This window comes from Ciona intestinalis, chromosome 9, assembly GCF_000224145.3.
Source record: "Ciona intestinalis chromosome 9, KH, whole genome shotgun sequence".
In the NCBI taxonomy this organism is placed as follows: domain Eukaryota; kingdom Metazoa; phylum Chordata; class Ascidiacea; order Phlebobranchia; family Cionidae; genus Ciona; species Ciona intestinalis.
This window is the reverse complement of record NC_020174.2, coordinates 995,574-1,010,580: the sequence shown is the minus strand read 5'-3', so window position 1 is coordinate 1,010,580 and position 15,007 is coordinate 995,574. Positions and strand designations below refer to the sequence as shown.

The window sequence follows — 15,007 nt, the reverse complement described above, 5'->3', positions numbered from 1 at the left end:
ACATGGCGTTGCTATGCGGTATCCAAGCACGTGACCTAATCCTGCAAAAGGCCTATTGTACACCACAATCAGCATACTTGAATAGTATGTGCTAAAGGTGTCCCATGTTCCCCCACAGCACTATATTTATATTAATGACGGAAATTATTAATTCACTAATGACGTTATCGGATACGGAGAAACTTTTTATACCAATCGGAAATAAGTTGTCTGTTTTATTACTAAGGGTTATGAACTTGACGAATAAACTTAAAACCAGTTTCGGAAATCGACGAAAAAGTTGATTATTTATTTAACGTTTCTATATGACCTCATAATAAACCATTGTTGTTTCCGCTTCACGCGTCCAAAATAATGAAAGTAAAAATTTACAAGTTTAAATTTAACTTCGGTTTCATTTCTTAGAACGATTCTCCCATGACGTCACGAGTAGTGACGTCACGTGAATGACAGAAAAAATTCCAGATCAAAATATACTTATTCAACTTTTGCACTCTCACATATCATGATGTAAAATGTACTGCTGACGTCACCATCAAACACGTCATCGAAAGCGGATGTGGATTATGAGCAAACAAAGTCAAATTTATGTAGAGAGGTTACCGTTCGATTTCACAACATGGGGATTCCCATGAGTAGGTTCATGCACTCTGAATGGTTTAATCATGATGAATGAAACTTATTCATTCTTGCATGGCAGGGCAACGACAGTCGTTATAACATGGGTGTTTTGTTTTCATGCACTTCGTGCCCGCTTTACGAGCTATCACGTGTGAAACTTGAAGATTATTTATTCAGGAGTTTTCTCATATAGGTGACTGATGTAAAATTTTACAAACGTATTCTTCTGTGACGTCATCAAACGCATGAAATATTCTAGATTTAGAAGCAAAAAATCTTCGTGACAAAACATGGAAACTTGACCCTTAAGATTCGCAACAATATGATTGCGCGTAAAACCCTTTCCTATTTGTGACGTCATAATTGTCACCGACGCTTCTTTTCTCCTAGTCGCGATTGAAGATTACGTTGGTGCGACGGCGAGTAAACATAATCAAATTTTAATAAAAAATAAAACCCAAATTAGGTCAAAAGTGGCCACGCACAATAGGAGTTATTTAAGGCGCTTCTACATTGGTAACTTATATTTATAACTACGATAACTTATAGTTAATGGTCATAAGGTGAGGTCAGTAGGTTAGCTTACAGATGGCACACCTTTATTGTAAAATATATGTTGTTGGGTTGGGTGTGGATATAATTCCGCGTAGCGTGGATTAGCAATTATATAATAATTTACGCGCCTATTACGTCATAGTAAGCAGCGCTTACCGCGTGGCGTAAACGGCGCTGTGAAATAAAGACCTTTAGAACTACGGGGTAGGATGGATACCGTTAGAGCATATAACATCCCATATTTTCTAATCGTGTTTTGAACAATTAGGAAAGATTTTTCAAGAGTCATAAAGATACGGGTATATATTTCTGTGAAGATTCTTTGTTTACTACCAAATGGGGCAATAAAAGGGACTGAAAATGTGGGCCATCCTACCCTAACCTACTATATAGTAGGGTGGTGAAAGATGGGACACTTTTAGCATAATATCCAAATATCCTGATCGTGTTTTAAACACTTCACAACGATCTATGGTAGCCGTCTCCTAACAATTTAAATCCATAAATTAATAGTCCACAAAACAATGGGTTTCAACTCTATATTTGTCGGGTCCTATACAATATAGCGAGATCCAATTGGTCTTGAACGATGGCTGAAAGTTGCTTAATAAACCAGAATGGTTTCATCATCCAAGTAATTTATAAAGAAAAACTTTTTTAAATTGTCATAGAAACAAATCGGGAATTCTATAACCAGAATTTTTTATTGCGAATAGTTTTTAACATTATGATCATTAATAAAATCCAAATAAAAATATGATCTAAAAGCATGGACTTTTTAAAATTTGGTCAATATATGCAAATTGCGCCTATTCTAGCCATGTGAATACAAAACACGTTAATTCCTGTTTCAAACTTTGCCTTTTTCTAGTTTAATTTTTAATAATAAAATGTCGACGAAAAATCCCGAATTAAACAAAATGTTTAAAATTAGAATTGTTGCTACTATTGTCGAAACGTGTGTTACGTCACATAATCTAACGGAACTTCTCGAAACACGCAACGGAAGTTGATTATTATATCCTCTGTGACGTCACCATGTTTAGGATTTTTGTCCAGCGTTGCGTAACATGCTTGCCAATGGCCAAGGGTTCGAGGCTCGTCGCTGCTACCATTGTGAGCATGCGTGTTATGGCCAAGATACTTAATGGCAGTTTATCCAACCAGTGGTATGATTGCCTAAATTGTACACTGCAGAAAAATAAAGAAATCCCCCAAAAAGTTAAAATTGCGGTTACGTATAAAACAGAACACCCATGTTATAACGACTGTCGTTGTCGCGCAACATTAAAACAAGTTTCGTAATTTTCACTTATTCAATCATTCAACGTTGAGTCAGGACATTAAAAGTAACATTATGACATCATAATTAAGGGCATGTGCGTATTTTAAGCAGGCAGGGGAGTGTCTTGGGGTAAAAATAGATTTCGAAACGGAAAGCTCTTATAGTCTCGTTGCTGTTTCCGGTTTCATAATGACGTCATAACACGGATAAAACATGGAAGCGACCAAAATCACGACATGTATTTTTAATAAATGTTTTAAATTCCAACAAAAACGGAAAATAATCGTGTTTCCAGCTAGACAAATTAATTATCGTTTCTTTATGACGTAATATCCGGTAACGTTGACCTTACTGTGACGTCACAAGAGTAATTAATACTTCCAAAAAGCATAGATTATGTACTTTGTATTATCATCATCTGTTAATTATCTGACTGCTTTAAAAAATGATAAATTAAGATTAATTACAATACACGCGTATTAACCGTATGCTCTCTGTCGGGTCAAAAGTTTATCCTTTCAACTTTAGTTTTGTTATTTGAACAATATATAAGTGACTGTTAGTTTGCAGCAATAGCCATTATGTCTCTATGTTATGGCCTAATGTCCTTTGCCGTACAATCGACTTTTTAAAGAAAAATGAAGAATACCTTTTGGAAAACATGAATGACCATGCTGAAGTATGCTTCATTTTAATAAAAAATAGAGGATTGTCGTTTAAGAGTGCTATCCTATTTTTATGACCAGATTTACGTATTTCGTAGCACTTGACCATTATATTATAGCAATATAATCGTTTGATCTTTAACTTAAAACTTCACAAATCCCCTTACGGCGTTAAGCCTCAAACCAGCTATATCATAAAACATATCTATACATCAGCGCACACGCGCTGTTCTAATAATAAACCTTATTATCGGAAATTTTCACAAATCTAAACACATCCTGATATGTAGAAGTTCACTATGGCACCTGGCACGTGTCATAAAAAGTTTACAACTCGAACTTTCCAATAAATCACAACCCCCATGTTCGGTAATTTCATGCACACCGGAAATGACGTCATACCTCTCGATCACGAGCTTTAATATTTCTATATATCGTGTTTTCAAACATTTTACGTCGCTATAGATTTTTTATATAGTGCTTTTACCATATAACACCCATATTTCCTAATTGCGTTTTAACAATTAAATAAGTTTTTAAAGTCGTGAAGATACGGTTGTAAAATTTTGTAAATATTCTTTGTTTACTGGCAAGTGGGATAATAAAAAGAATAAAAACTTACCCCAACCTATACTCTACGCGCTATAAAAGTACGCGATTGTAATTGTTCTGTCACAAACCCACGGCGGGACCAATCAGCATTCGGCATTGTGACGAAATGATAGCTATTATCAGCCAATTACGTATAGCCGTACCGAGAGAAATATTCCATTCATAAAAATAGTTTACGTTAAGTGTCGGTAAACTTTGAAACTTCATATTAAACGTCTAGGAATGTTCAAAACAGTGATGCCAAAACTGAAACATTCTAAAAACACAATTAATGTGGCTAAAGTAAAAATATATTTCAATACTGCGTTTTCTGGCAACACTGTAAAAATATCTCAAAACACCCAGTAAAAATATCTGGCAACACTTAATGCCCGGTTTTAGTTTTATACCCAGGCGACCTAAACATCAACATAATATGACATACGACAGAACAAACCGGTATTTGACCTGCGGCAACGGATTTGTTGCAGTTTATTTAAGTCTCTATCATTCCGTGCCGGTACAATCTTACCTCGTACTAATTATAACAACTTTGAACATTTGATCTGAGTTGTTATAAATTAAAGAAATTAGAATTTGTTTAGGTTCAAAAATAGGTTCAAAAATTACGGAAATTACGGGTGTTTCCCGGATATTTTCGTTGCTTATTGAAGGTGTATATTTCTGGAATGTGTAGCTAGAACTTTCGGTTTTAATTTCAAGTTACATGTATGTCCTGTTTAATCAGTTTAGAAATTAATGTTTTAGCTATTTTAGTAACAATTGAGAAATATATTTTATAAAATTTCCTAGATTATATTTTATATGAATAATATGCTATATGACGAGCTTTGGCCTGATCTTTTAAAGGAAACTTGGAATTTAGGCCAGAGTTTCACTAAAAAAAGCACAATTTATCATCCAAAACACAACTAATTGTATTTTCCATAAAACAATAGGGAAAAAAGTACAAATGCAAAACGACAATCGCTTTAACATCTCAATGCCGCATAAAACAAGCATCAAATGCTATAATTAATAATAGATAATATAAATCACATTAATAACAGACATACCATTTTTCACCCAACATAAAACACATTGATTCTATCAAGATTTGTCGTTGACTGACATTTACTTCAACAATATCCCTTTTGGCACGAAGTCAAATACACAGCGTTCACGACATAACGTGCCAAGCTATCGTGCTAGATCTACAGTTTCCGTTTTAATGCAATTCAATTTAATATTGATTAAGTTTCGTCTTTGGACAATTTTGATTTTCGCTTTTTAACGTAAGAAGGCATATAGTATAGGGGAACATACAAGGTGAACTTTTGACCTATTTTTGTCCAATTTATTTAAATGTATACGAGCCCAAAGTGTTTGTTGTATAACGTTTTGTACTGTATGATTTTATTAAATGTAAGGACTTATAAAAGGTGTACAACGCATTATATCAATTATTGCCAGCACAGTGAAATAATAATAACCACAAAAATAAAACTTTTTTTAAACAATGTCAACAGACCATACGATTTCTGCTGTGTTAATAAAATTTAACTTTAAATCCTACATTTCTGTGTATACCTAAAACGAACACATACACTGTTAACAGCAAAACACATAAATCGTAGTGGCTTAAAAACGTAGAAATATAATCGAACTGAAACACCAGTATTTATTTGTAGCTTTGTCCGAACGTAAATTCTTAATTTCTATTTTGAGAACCAAATCTTTTCCGGGTATTAGTTTGAGTGGAAGTAGCTTCGAAAATCCCCAGATCGGAAAAAACCGACGAACCTGCGTTGATACAGTTTAACTACCGTCCTTCATTATGAAAGGATTAATTTAATTCAATTAAAACACAGACAATCCGTCTCGGTATTTTGGGAAACTCGCCAATATTTTTAAGACGTAAAAATGAAAAAAAAAGTGTTTTTGTTAAAGCGAAAATATTCATCTAAACTGATATAAGGTGAAGGTCTGGCAAGAATCTTGACATGAACTTTGTTTTACCTCAATAATCTAGGATTAAATCGATACGTTTGAACAAGAGAATTATATCATTTTAGGCGAAATATATAGAGTAGGGTGGGGGAAGATGGGACACCTTTTCATTCCATTTTCTCGTCCCATTTGGTAATAAACAAAAAACATTTAAAGAAATATAAATCCGTAATCTCACGGCTCCCATAAACCGTTATAAATTGTTTAAAACATGACCAGAATATTTAGATATTATGTGCTAAAGATGTCCCGTCTTCCCTCTACCCTACTATAATAAATAACGTTTAAATTCCTTGAACTTCACTATTTTTAGTTGTGTATTTCATAGCACTTGATTCTATACTAAAACCATATTAATTCTACAATCCATAAAAAAATACAAAATCTTCGTAAAACGAAGTTAGATTCATTTTTCGAAAGCGAACCCAAAGCGAACCCTAAATATTGCCTTCGGTTTAAAATAAAAAAAAATATAGAAATTTTGCCAGTTTAGACTACGACATGTTATAATTAGACTTCTCCTTTTTATTATTTTACAAAAATACAAATTGTTAATTTGGACACTTATTTTTTTAAATAAGTGCAAAGAAATGAATTCAAAATATACGGCGTTCTCATTAGTTGAATATCCATGTTTAAACATTCCCTTTTTAGGTAAATATTTCGATTATACTTTTTCTGAATCAAATTAAAACTTTGGTGGTGAATGGTGCAACGTAAGCCGGGGAAGTTAAATGTGCAATCGCGTAAACCAGAATTTTAAATATACATTCGCCACTTTTGAATAACGATATATTAAAACGTTTCCCGGCGCGCCATAAACGCGTGAAAAAATGGCTCGCAACGTCATAATTGGCGCGCGAATATAAATAGCGGCGCAACTCGATCTTAGGGTCACTTAGAAATGAGGTTCATAATGTGATCTTGTATTTGTGGGTTGTTTGGGGCAATCGTAGATATGATGAGAATATTTTGAAAAATTTTAGACTCAACCAGATACATTTGAGCATTTTTACCGAGAAGTGAATTTCTGTTGTAAAATATAGCAGTTCGTTACCTTTGCAATTATAAAGCAAGATTGTGTGTTTCGTGGTAGGTTAAAGTGTTAAAGTGGGGAATATGAAATATATAGTGATTGAAATGTGTATTCAATTATAAAATTATTTGGACTCAAGACACGGGTTCTTACAGACGTTAGTATTTTTGAAAATTGAACTGGTTATCTATTAGAAAAACTTTAAAACGTCAAATAAGAGTTTGTAGTATAGTCTATTTAAAATAGTGGAGACTCGGCAGTTTTCCCAGCATACGCGGGCTGGAAATAACAGTGAACATGGGAATATGCTTAAAATGTGTTTAAGTAAAAACACTCCAATTTTTTGGAGAATTTTAGTTAACTCCAAAAATAATCTTAATACATTTGGTCAACACTGCAAGTTTGTGAAGGTGTAAAGTCCATGGTGGCTTGTCTTAAAAATTTAGCAAAACCAGTTTGTAAGTCGCGGCTATGAAGTGTCTGTCGGCGGTTAGAATCAGCACGTGGTAGCTGCACGTTTTTAGCGCTGTCATGTCGGTATAGCGAAGCAGTTGGGTTTATAAATGCTTTATACTCGTTGAAATTACGAATAAAAAAACGCATACGTTAAAAATACGAATAAATTGAATTCGTCGCAACATAGATTTTCCATAAAGGGTTTTCGCAAAAATATATTTTTTTTGAAATTTAAAACGGAAACGTCTACCCAGAAAATAATCGTGAAAAGAAAAAATAAATGTATGAGAATGTACTTGAATGGCCAGATGTAGATCTACAATGAACGGTTGTTTTATGTCTGTGTTTATTTGATTTTGGCCAAATTTCGGATTTGTGGTGATTCTTTGAAACGTTAAAAGCTACAAAACTTGTTTTTTGCTTTTTCTTTTTGGACTCTTTTAACTAGTCCGTCAGTTCAGTAGGACGAAAACCAAAAAATGGGTTTTGCCAACTATATACAGAAGAGCGGGATGAATATTTTGATGCAGGTATTGGGAGTAAGAATTAGAGGCAGCACGCCCGCGTGTTTATATATAAGTAAGCCATAAAGATATAATCCGCAGATTTTATCGAAAAAATAAATAAAAAACTACGTACAACATGTTAACATAGCGGTGCATTTTAAATCTTAACGACTACCTTGTATTTTTATGGGTTAAAAAATTATTTCGATTAGAAATGGATTTATAAAAGCGGGGGTTTATCTAACTTTTCGTTCGACATATCAGCAATCACTTGTTTATGGCGCTTAAACCTAGCTCGTATTTTATCATCAATATAAAGATTGTTTTGTAAATTATTCAAGTTGCTTAACAAGTTTTAAAGCAAAATAAGGATAACATTTAGAAGATACAAGTTAAAGCGGGTTAGATAAACTTGTTATTACTACAGGATTTAATTCCCATCGTAATAACTTATACAATTTTTTGCAGATTACGAATTCTAGTTTTAACAGTTTAATTTTTACGAATATATAGTATCCCCACCACCAAAAGGATGGTACAAACTTACATACAAGGTAACACTGCCTGCAGCTATATCTACAGAATGATTATAACTCTTATCAATTATTATTATTATTTGCCGGCGAATGGTGAAGACACGTGGTTGCCGGATTAACTACTCATGCGTGACCATGATGTGATGCATATTATATTGTTTGGGTCGCTTTAAGTATATTTAGTTTTCTTTGGTATTGTATTATTTTGACTGACAAACTATACATGTAGAATATTGTAATAATTCACGGTAACGAAGGTCATACTAGTTCTAAATAACGAAGAATTGTGAAATAATGGCAAAAACATAATATAGGCTGGGAACTTAATACAAAACCAATAGTAACTTTTTAGATATTTTTCGGGGAAAAATTCGAATTTTCAAGTAATAAATTTACGTCACGGTAAAAACACCTGAGTCACAAATTCAAAACAGCTGATTCATCTTTTCCCATGGTGCTTTTCTCTATTAATAACACAATAACTGTTCACAGGTATTTTCCTGGGTTTTCTGTTCGGAATATTAATGACGTCATCAACCGCGTGCGTCACAGACAGTGATTGTCCTTATGGGTCATGTGACCAAGGTAAGCTTCTACGTCAGTGTTGTCATAGAAACAGTGACAATATTTTATTTTGCTAAAAACAAAAACAATAAAGAGAAAAAAAAGTTTAACATAGAGAAAAGTTCGTTTAGAACAAAATGTATTTTAACTATATACGGCCATATAGTAGGGGTGGGGTAAGATGGGACAACTTTAGCACATAATATACAAACATCCTGATTATGTTTAAAACAATTAATAACGGTCTATGTAAGTCGAGAGGATACGGTTTTATAATTCTTCGATTTTTTTTGTTTGTGACCAAATGGGACGAGAAAATAGAATGAAAAGGTGTCCCATATTCCCCACCCTGCTATATATTTTTAATAGAGCTCGTATAACTTTGTAAGTGCTACATTTCATGGTTTTGTTAAACCGCACGTAAAACGTGGCAACATGAAATGTTCGTGACTTTCTAAACCTACAGTATATGGCATGACAATGCTTTGTTTTATACCCAACACAGCAATGATTTGGCCAAAGTTGGACCTTTAAACGATTTGCAATTTAAATTTTACAAGATTAGTAAAACCTCATATAGTAGGGCGGGGTAAACGGGACACATTTTTATTCTATTTTCTCGTCCCATTTGGTAGTAATAGTAAACAAAGAATATACGAAGCATTATAAAATCCTATCCTTACGACGCCTACAGACCGTTGTTAATTGTTTAAAACACGATCAGGTTATTCGGATATTGTGTGCTAAAGGTGTCCCATCTTCCCCTACCTTACTATATATATCAAATTTTACAATTCCAATTTCAGCAAGAGGGGTGTGTTCGTGTCGTTTGTCGTGCAATGAGTTCCAACCACGCCTTGCATGCTCCAATTTAAGAACACAGCTCGACACCGACTGCAGGGCGCTTAATCATGGCTGTACGTTACAACGACAAGTGCTAATCAAGACGATCAACATAACACAGTATATTAACGCTGGCCGAAACTGCAGGAATATACGTAAGTTGTTAATTGTTCAGTTTGGGATAATAGGGCAATTCTCGGCTAAATCTAATGTTCGCTGCCCCACTGTAGGACCTCCCCCGCATACAGAATAGAATGTGCATATATACAATGTTTGGTTAATTTGCAAACTTTGGCCTTATAACCCCCTGGCGTGCTAAGCTACAAGAACTCGCCCATTTAAAATATAGAATAAAGTATTTTGATCTTACACGGCCTGGAATCGAGCCCTATAGGTTTATTTATTGTAAGTTAAATTCTCGTCAAGCATTTTGAAAATGGTTTTAAAATATAAAGCGCAATAAGGGAACGTTTTAAACGAGTGTGTCAATATATATTTTACACAAAATATCAGAACAGTTAACAAATTCTACAGAGTCTTAGCTTAGCAAACAAACATACGTACAACATGCTAGCTGGTAGAAATTGCCTGAAGGCGTCTTGGTACAAATGGCTTTTCGTACGTCAGTTGTTGCAACATATGTCTATGTATATTCATGCCGGTTACATATATGTCTGCTAGCATAGGTCGGGGTATATATAATGTTGTATCGGTATGTTTGGATATATAACAAACACTGTATTGGTATATAGATTATATATACACATAAACTATAATACACGGCGTTCAAATTTCAAATTCTAATAAGTTTTGACATTTTGATTAATTGATCGCTGTATTAAGAAATGAGAGAAACATACATTATTTCATTTGTATAAAAAACGTAATTAGCAAACTATAGGGGGCAGTGTATACAGTTTTGATATTCTAATCTAACTAATCTACGCGCGACATTTAAGCGAACGTGACGATATTTAATAAGCGTGTCAAAAAAGAAATGCACCTTCTGTTGTAACTGACAGCTTATTTACACGCAAATAGCATTGTCTTGTTCGCAAATAAACAACCAAATATTTTTACAGTCACACCGTGGAACGAGGACCAACTTTGTTTAGATCAAAGTTTTTGTCATAACAATGGTATCTGTTACGTATCGGCCGTCAATTCGCAACCATACTGCAGGTATTTATGAATCATTTAATTTCAAGTGTCAAATATATTGTTCATCGGGTCTTTGTCGCGTAAAACCATAAACAACGTCAAGAAAAATGTTCTGTACCATTGAGAGACGGCGGGATACAGCTATAATTAGCGATGGTAACAAGTAAACTACATTGCGTCGTAATAAAGGTCATTATTAGTCATTATGACAAAGGGATTTCCCAATTTCTTGCTCCTTGTAAAAATAATTCGTTATTTTTTCGCGTAGATGTAAATCGTCTCACTGCGGAAGGAGGTGTCAATGTAAGAAGCCTAAAGTCTCCGCTACACGTGACTCGACCAATCGCGTGCTTGTAAGTATATCACGTGGCGGAGAATCAACCAATCAGAGCCGACAAGCAGGCGGGGTTGGAGCAGTTAGCCACATTGTACCTTACGTCACAATTGGGATCTTCTCATGCATGTTAACGTGCTGTTTTGTCGTCGGTTATCGTAAAAGGTGCGTTATGATCACATACGTACCACTGTTACGTCATATTCTGCTTTCTTTTACTTTGCTATATACACACTGTAACGTCATACTTGCTTTGTTCTGCATTCAAACGACAGAATTCGTCTTTTAATGCAGAACGCGTGTCTTTTCTTTATTGCACGGATTCCTAAATCAATCACCCACAAAGTTGTATATTTGGTAACTTATGAGCGAGCACGAGGTGCATGAAACAGAACACCCGTGTTATAACGATAGTCTTTGGCCCGCCACCCGATGATAATATAAAGTTACATTTATTAATTCAATTCTCAAAATTATTATTTTTTTGTGTGTTTTTCTTTTCATAATTAAACAACGATTGCTTTTCTCGCAGGCGGCAATTACGGGATCAATGCGCCGTGACGGATGCTGACGTAACTTCCGGTTCCGACGAACTACAGGAAGTGACGTCACCATTGCAAAACAAGTCGGAGGAACCGCCGACGAATTCCCAATGTGACGTCATAAAGGTCATTGTACATAAACAATCGAAGACAAAGGAAACAGATCGAACTTCGGTTTAATATATTCCAGCTTTTTTCTTTTTTTTCTACAATTTTTATTATTTATTTATTATGACGTACATATCACTGTAATAAGGTTCCAAACCACTTGCGTTATTTTTCCGACCAAACTTATTATTTGCAACGAAAGGCCTCAAAACCTGGCAATTCCCGATGTTTTCCGAACACTAGCTTCGGGCGGACTTATGTGACGTCACAATACCGTTTGTCACGACCAGCGGTGGGAAATTTCCACCGACCATGACTCAGCTTATTTTATCATTATTGTTGACTCAATTATAGTAATACCGATTATTTCGAAACATGTTCATTTCTCGCACTTTATTATTGCTTCTTATTCGTATTGCACTGTTAGTTCCAAATAAACAGAGATATAAACATTTAATACGTAAACGTGTGAACTTACTTAGAAAAATCGGCAGTGGGGTAAATTTTTGTTTGGGGGGGGGGGGTGTAATAATAAATGTAGGAAAGATAATTTTTGATGATTTTTGTTTTCATTTTGCTTTATCGTCCCATTTGGTAGAAAAAAACGAATATTTAGCGAAATATACCCGCATCCTCACAGCTCTAAAAGAGCGTTGTTATTTATTAAAAACACGATTAGAAAATACGAAATATTATGTGAAAACGGCACCCTATCTTACCCACAGCACCATACGACCAATGCTGTTTCTATACTGTACGGTGACTTATGGCGGAGCTTCTCCACCATTTTTACGTCGGCCCAAATACTTATCAGGGATTATGAAGATTAATAATGGGAGATTGGCGAGCTACCAAACTACGGACATGCCTAAGCTCCTATAAATCAAAACGGAAAAACCCACGATGGCAACATATTGTATAGGTAAGGCTACAGGAACAAATATGTTCATATACAGTAGGGTGGGGGAAGATGGGACACTTTTAGCTCTATTTTTTTGTTACATTTAGTAGTAAACAAAGAACATTCAAAGAATTATAAAACCGTATTCTTGCGACTTCTATAAACCGTTGTTAATTGTTTAAAACACGATCAGGATATTTTGATAATATGTGCTAAAGGTGTTCCATCTTCCCCAACCCTACTATATATCCGAAGACAAACAAAACTCAAATTTGTAAAACAGGGCAATAAAGCCAAATCAACTGACAACAAACAAATAAACTGTTCTCTAATAGAAATAAAACTCGTAACCATTTCACTGCATATTCTGGCATATGAAAGCAAAACGCCCATACACAAATCAACCTAAAAGTGTTGTAACTTCTATATAGACTTAACCGTCACGCGGAATAACAAGTTACATTCATTCACTAAATTATAAATCACACACTTACCATTTTCCATATAGTTGTCTTTATATTGCAACAAATTACAACTTCGACCTGCGCTATAAACGCTAAGCTTATATATTGCATGGTTGATGCATATGGTTACCATGTACCCATATATATATGTATCATCCCTATGATGTAGACTACCACTGTATATATACTACAATGTGAATACGGCAGCCAAACAATAAAATCCTGGTTTGTAATCATTGGAACCAAACGATGCAAGTTATTCAAGCGCTTCTTGTAAATTCTTAACTAGATTAGTTGGCGGTCAATTAACTTATCTACATTCCGTCAAGGCACAATAATGGCGAGTGCTTTTGTACCTAGGGATATACGGGGACGTGCGAGTTTCGATAAGACACATAACCGAAATTGTTGCAACTCAGTGGTTTTGGGTTGTTCAAAATCCCCCGAAACAATTACCTGTAAATTTACATAGATGGTAACTTATATGTGGACACGATATGTATAAAACAAAACACCCGTGTTATAACGATTGTTGCCTCACTATGCGAGAATAAAGAAGAATGTATATATGTTCGGTGTAGCGACCACATCTAGTTTGCAAATTTATATATTTTTTTCACAAGGCTGCTATAACGATTGTCAGTTTGCTGCTATAACCAGACATATTATAATTTGATAACCAACGTTATAAAAGTTAGTCCCTTGCTGAACAGCCTTGCTGAAGTTGTAGTGTAGATATAGTCTATAGATACCGCGGTCCAGAGACACCGATGCGGTTTGAATCCAAACCGTCCGGATTCTCACACGCGTCAACCGCAACTTGCGTTGTGCGTAATCCGCTTACGCGAGACTAGGTACATATAATTAAAACACAGTACTTGCTACTTGCTGTCTAAACAGTTTCGGAATCCCGCGTCAAATTTTTAATGACGCAGGATAAGACCGGCGGCAAAACTCTGTTTTTAACCACAGCGTTATGATGATATTGCATACATTGTTCATCCCATCGCAACACAATTACTCAGAATATACCGGTGTTTTCCCATAGCGCTGGTACCGTACATCACTGACGTACTTTACCACACGGAGGAAATACTCCTTTCCTGTTCGTAGTATTACCACTAAAACTTAAACACACTAAATAGTCTTACGTGTTAAGCAGTTTACTTAAAACCACAGCTTTCTAAACTCAACTTACATCTTATAATGCCATATCATATTTATTACGTCACGATGACGTAGTTAAGAATGACGCCATAAAACGAACACGCAGTTGATCTACCAAGTTTATTTATTCACACCGTGGGAACGCACACTGAAAGATGTCGGTGATGACGTCACCACCATGACGTCACGAAAAGGGAAATACCCGGAAACAAAACCCGAATTCAAGTGAAATGAGGATACAAGGGGATGAAACAACCCCAGAAGTGGGAGGGGCCATGACGACTATACACAACGATAGTTAGGAAACGAAAAGGTCAAAAGGTCGGCAGTCAAAGTGAAAATTGCGAAACGAAAATCCGAGAGAAACGCCCCCGACACACCCCCTAGTTACTTAGGTGGTAGCAGCACCAGTATATACAAGGAAATAAATTAGGGCAGTATCAATGTATCAGCATGTCTACCACTCTTTCCATGTCTGGGGAATAATAAGGGGTAATATTGAATGAATGAATGAATGAATGTAACTTACTTTATCCTCGCGTGGTCGGAAAACGACAGTCGTTATCACACGGGTTTAACACCTCGTGCCAGCTTACGAGTTACCATGTATGTTACTTTGTGGGTGATTAATTTTTTGGATATTTTTTTCATTTTCATGTATG

General features: G+C 35.2%; 2 protein-coding genes and 1 long non-coding RNA gene across 11 annotated transcripts in view; 1 reads left to right on the top strand and 2 right to left on the bottom strand.

Annotated features, from left to right (window-relative positions):
- Positions 1–5,336: 5,336 nt before the first annotated feature.
- Positions 5,337–13,587, bottom strand: LOC113474523. Its single transcript, XR_003396189.1, has 2 exons — positions 13,209–13,587; positions 5,337–5,520 (listed from the first exon to the last, which is right to left on the bottom strand). It is a non-coding gene; the product is annotated as an uncharacterized LOC113474523 (long non-coding RNA).
- Positions 7,455–12,270, top strand: LOC100177792. Of its 2 annotated transcripts, none has more exons than XM_018813238.2 (6): positions 7,455–8,279; positions 8,754–8,846; positions 9,632–9,823; positions 10,751–10,850; positions 11,098–11,182; positions 11,696–11,783. In XM_018813238.2, exons 1-6 carry the CDS (start codon positions 8,258–8,260, stop codon positions 11,732–11,734), a joined length of 531 nt encoding a protein of 176 aa, XP_018668783.1. In that variant the 5' UTR covers positions 7,455–8,257; the 3' UTR covers positions 11,735–11,783. The 2 variants fall into 2 exon arrangements, with proteins under 2 accessions (XP_018668783.1, XP_002122557.1); XM_002122521.5 differs by having other exon boundaries at positions 7,460–8,279; positions 11,098–11,328; positions 11,696–12,270.
- Positions 13,588–14,451: 864 nt separating the features above from the next.
- LOC100187241 (ankyrin repeat domain-containing protein 17) overlaps positions 14,452–15,007 on the bottom strand; it is a 30,096-nt gene continuing 29,540 nt past the window's right edge. For all 8 annotated transcript variants that reach the window (XM_026835852.1, XM_026835853.1, XM_026835854.1 and 5 more), the window contains one exon: positions 14,452–14,820. In XM_026835852.1, the coding sequence (XP_026691653.1) occupies positions 14,803–14,820 (18 nt within the window). In that variant the 3' untranslated portion in view covers positions 14,452–14,802. The remainder of the gene's footprint in view (positions 14,821–15,007) is intronic.

Coding starts and splice junctions, on each gene's coding strand:
- LOC100177792 (XM_002122521.5), top strand. CDS start 8,258: ATGGTACAAACTTACATACAAG. Junction 8,280..8,753: donor GGTACAAACTTACATACAAG/GTAACACTGCCT, acceptor AACTGTTCACAG/GTATTTTCCTGGGTTTTCTG. Junction 10,851..11,097: donor AATTCGCAACCATACTGCAG/GTATTTATGAAT, acceptor TTTTTCGCGTAG/ATGTAAATCGTCTCACTGCG.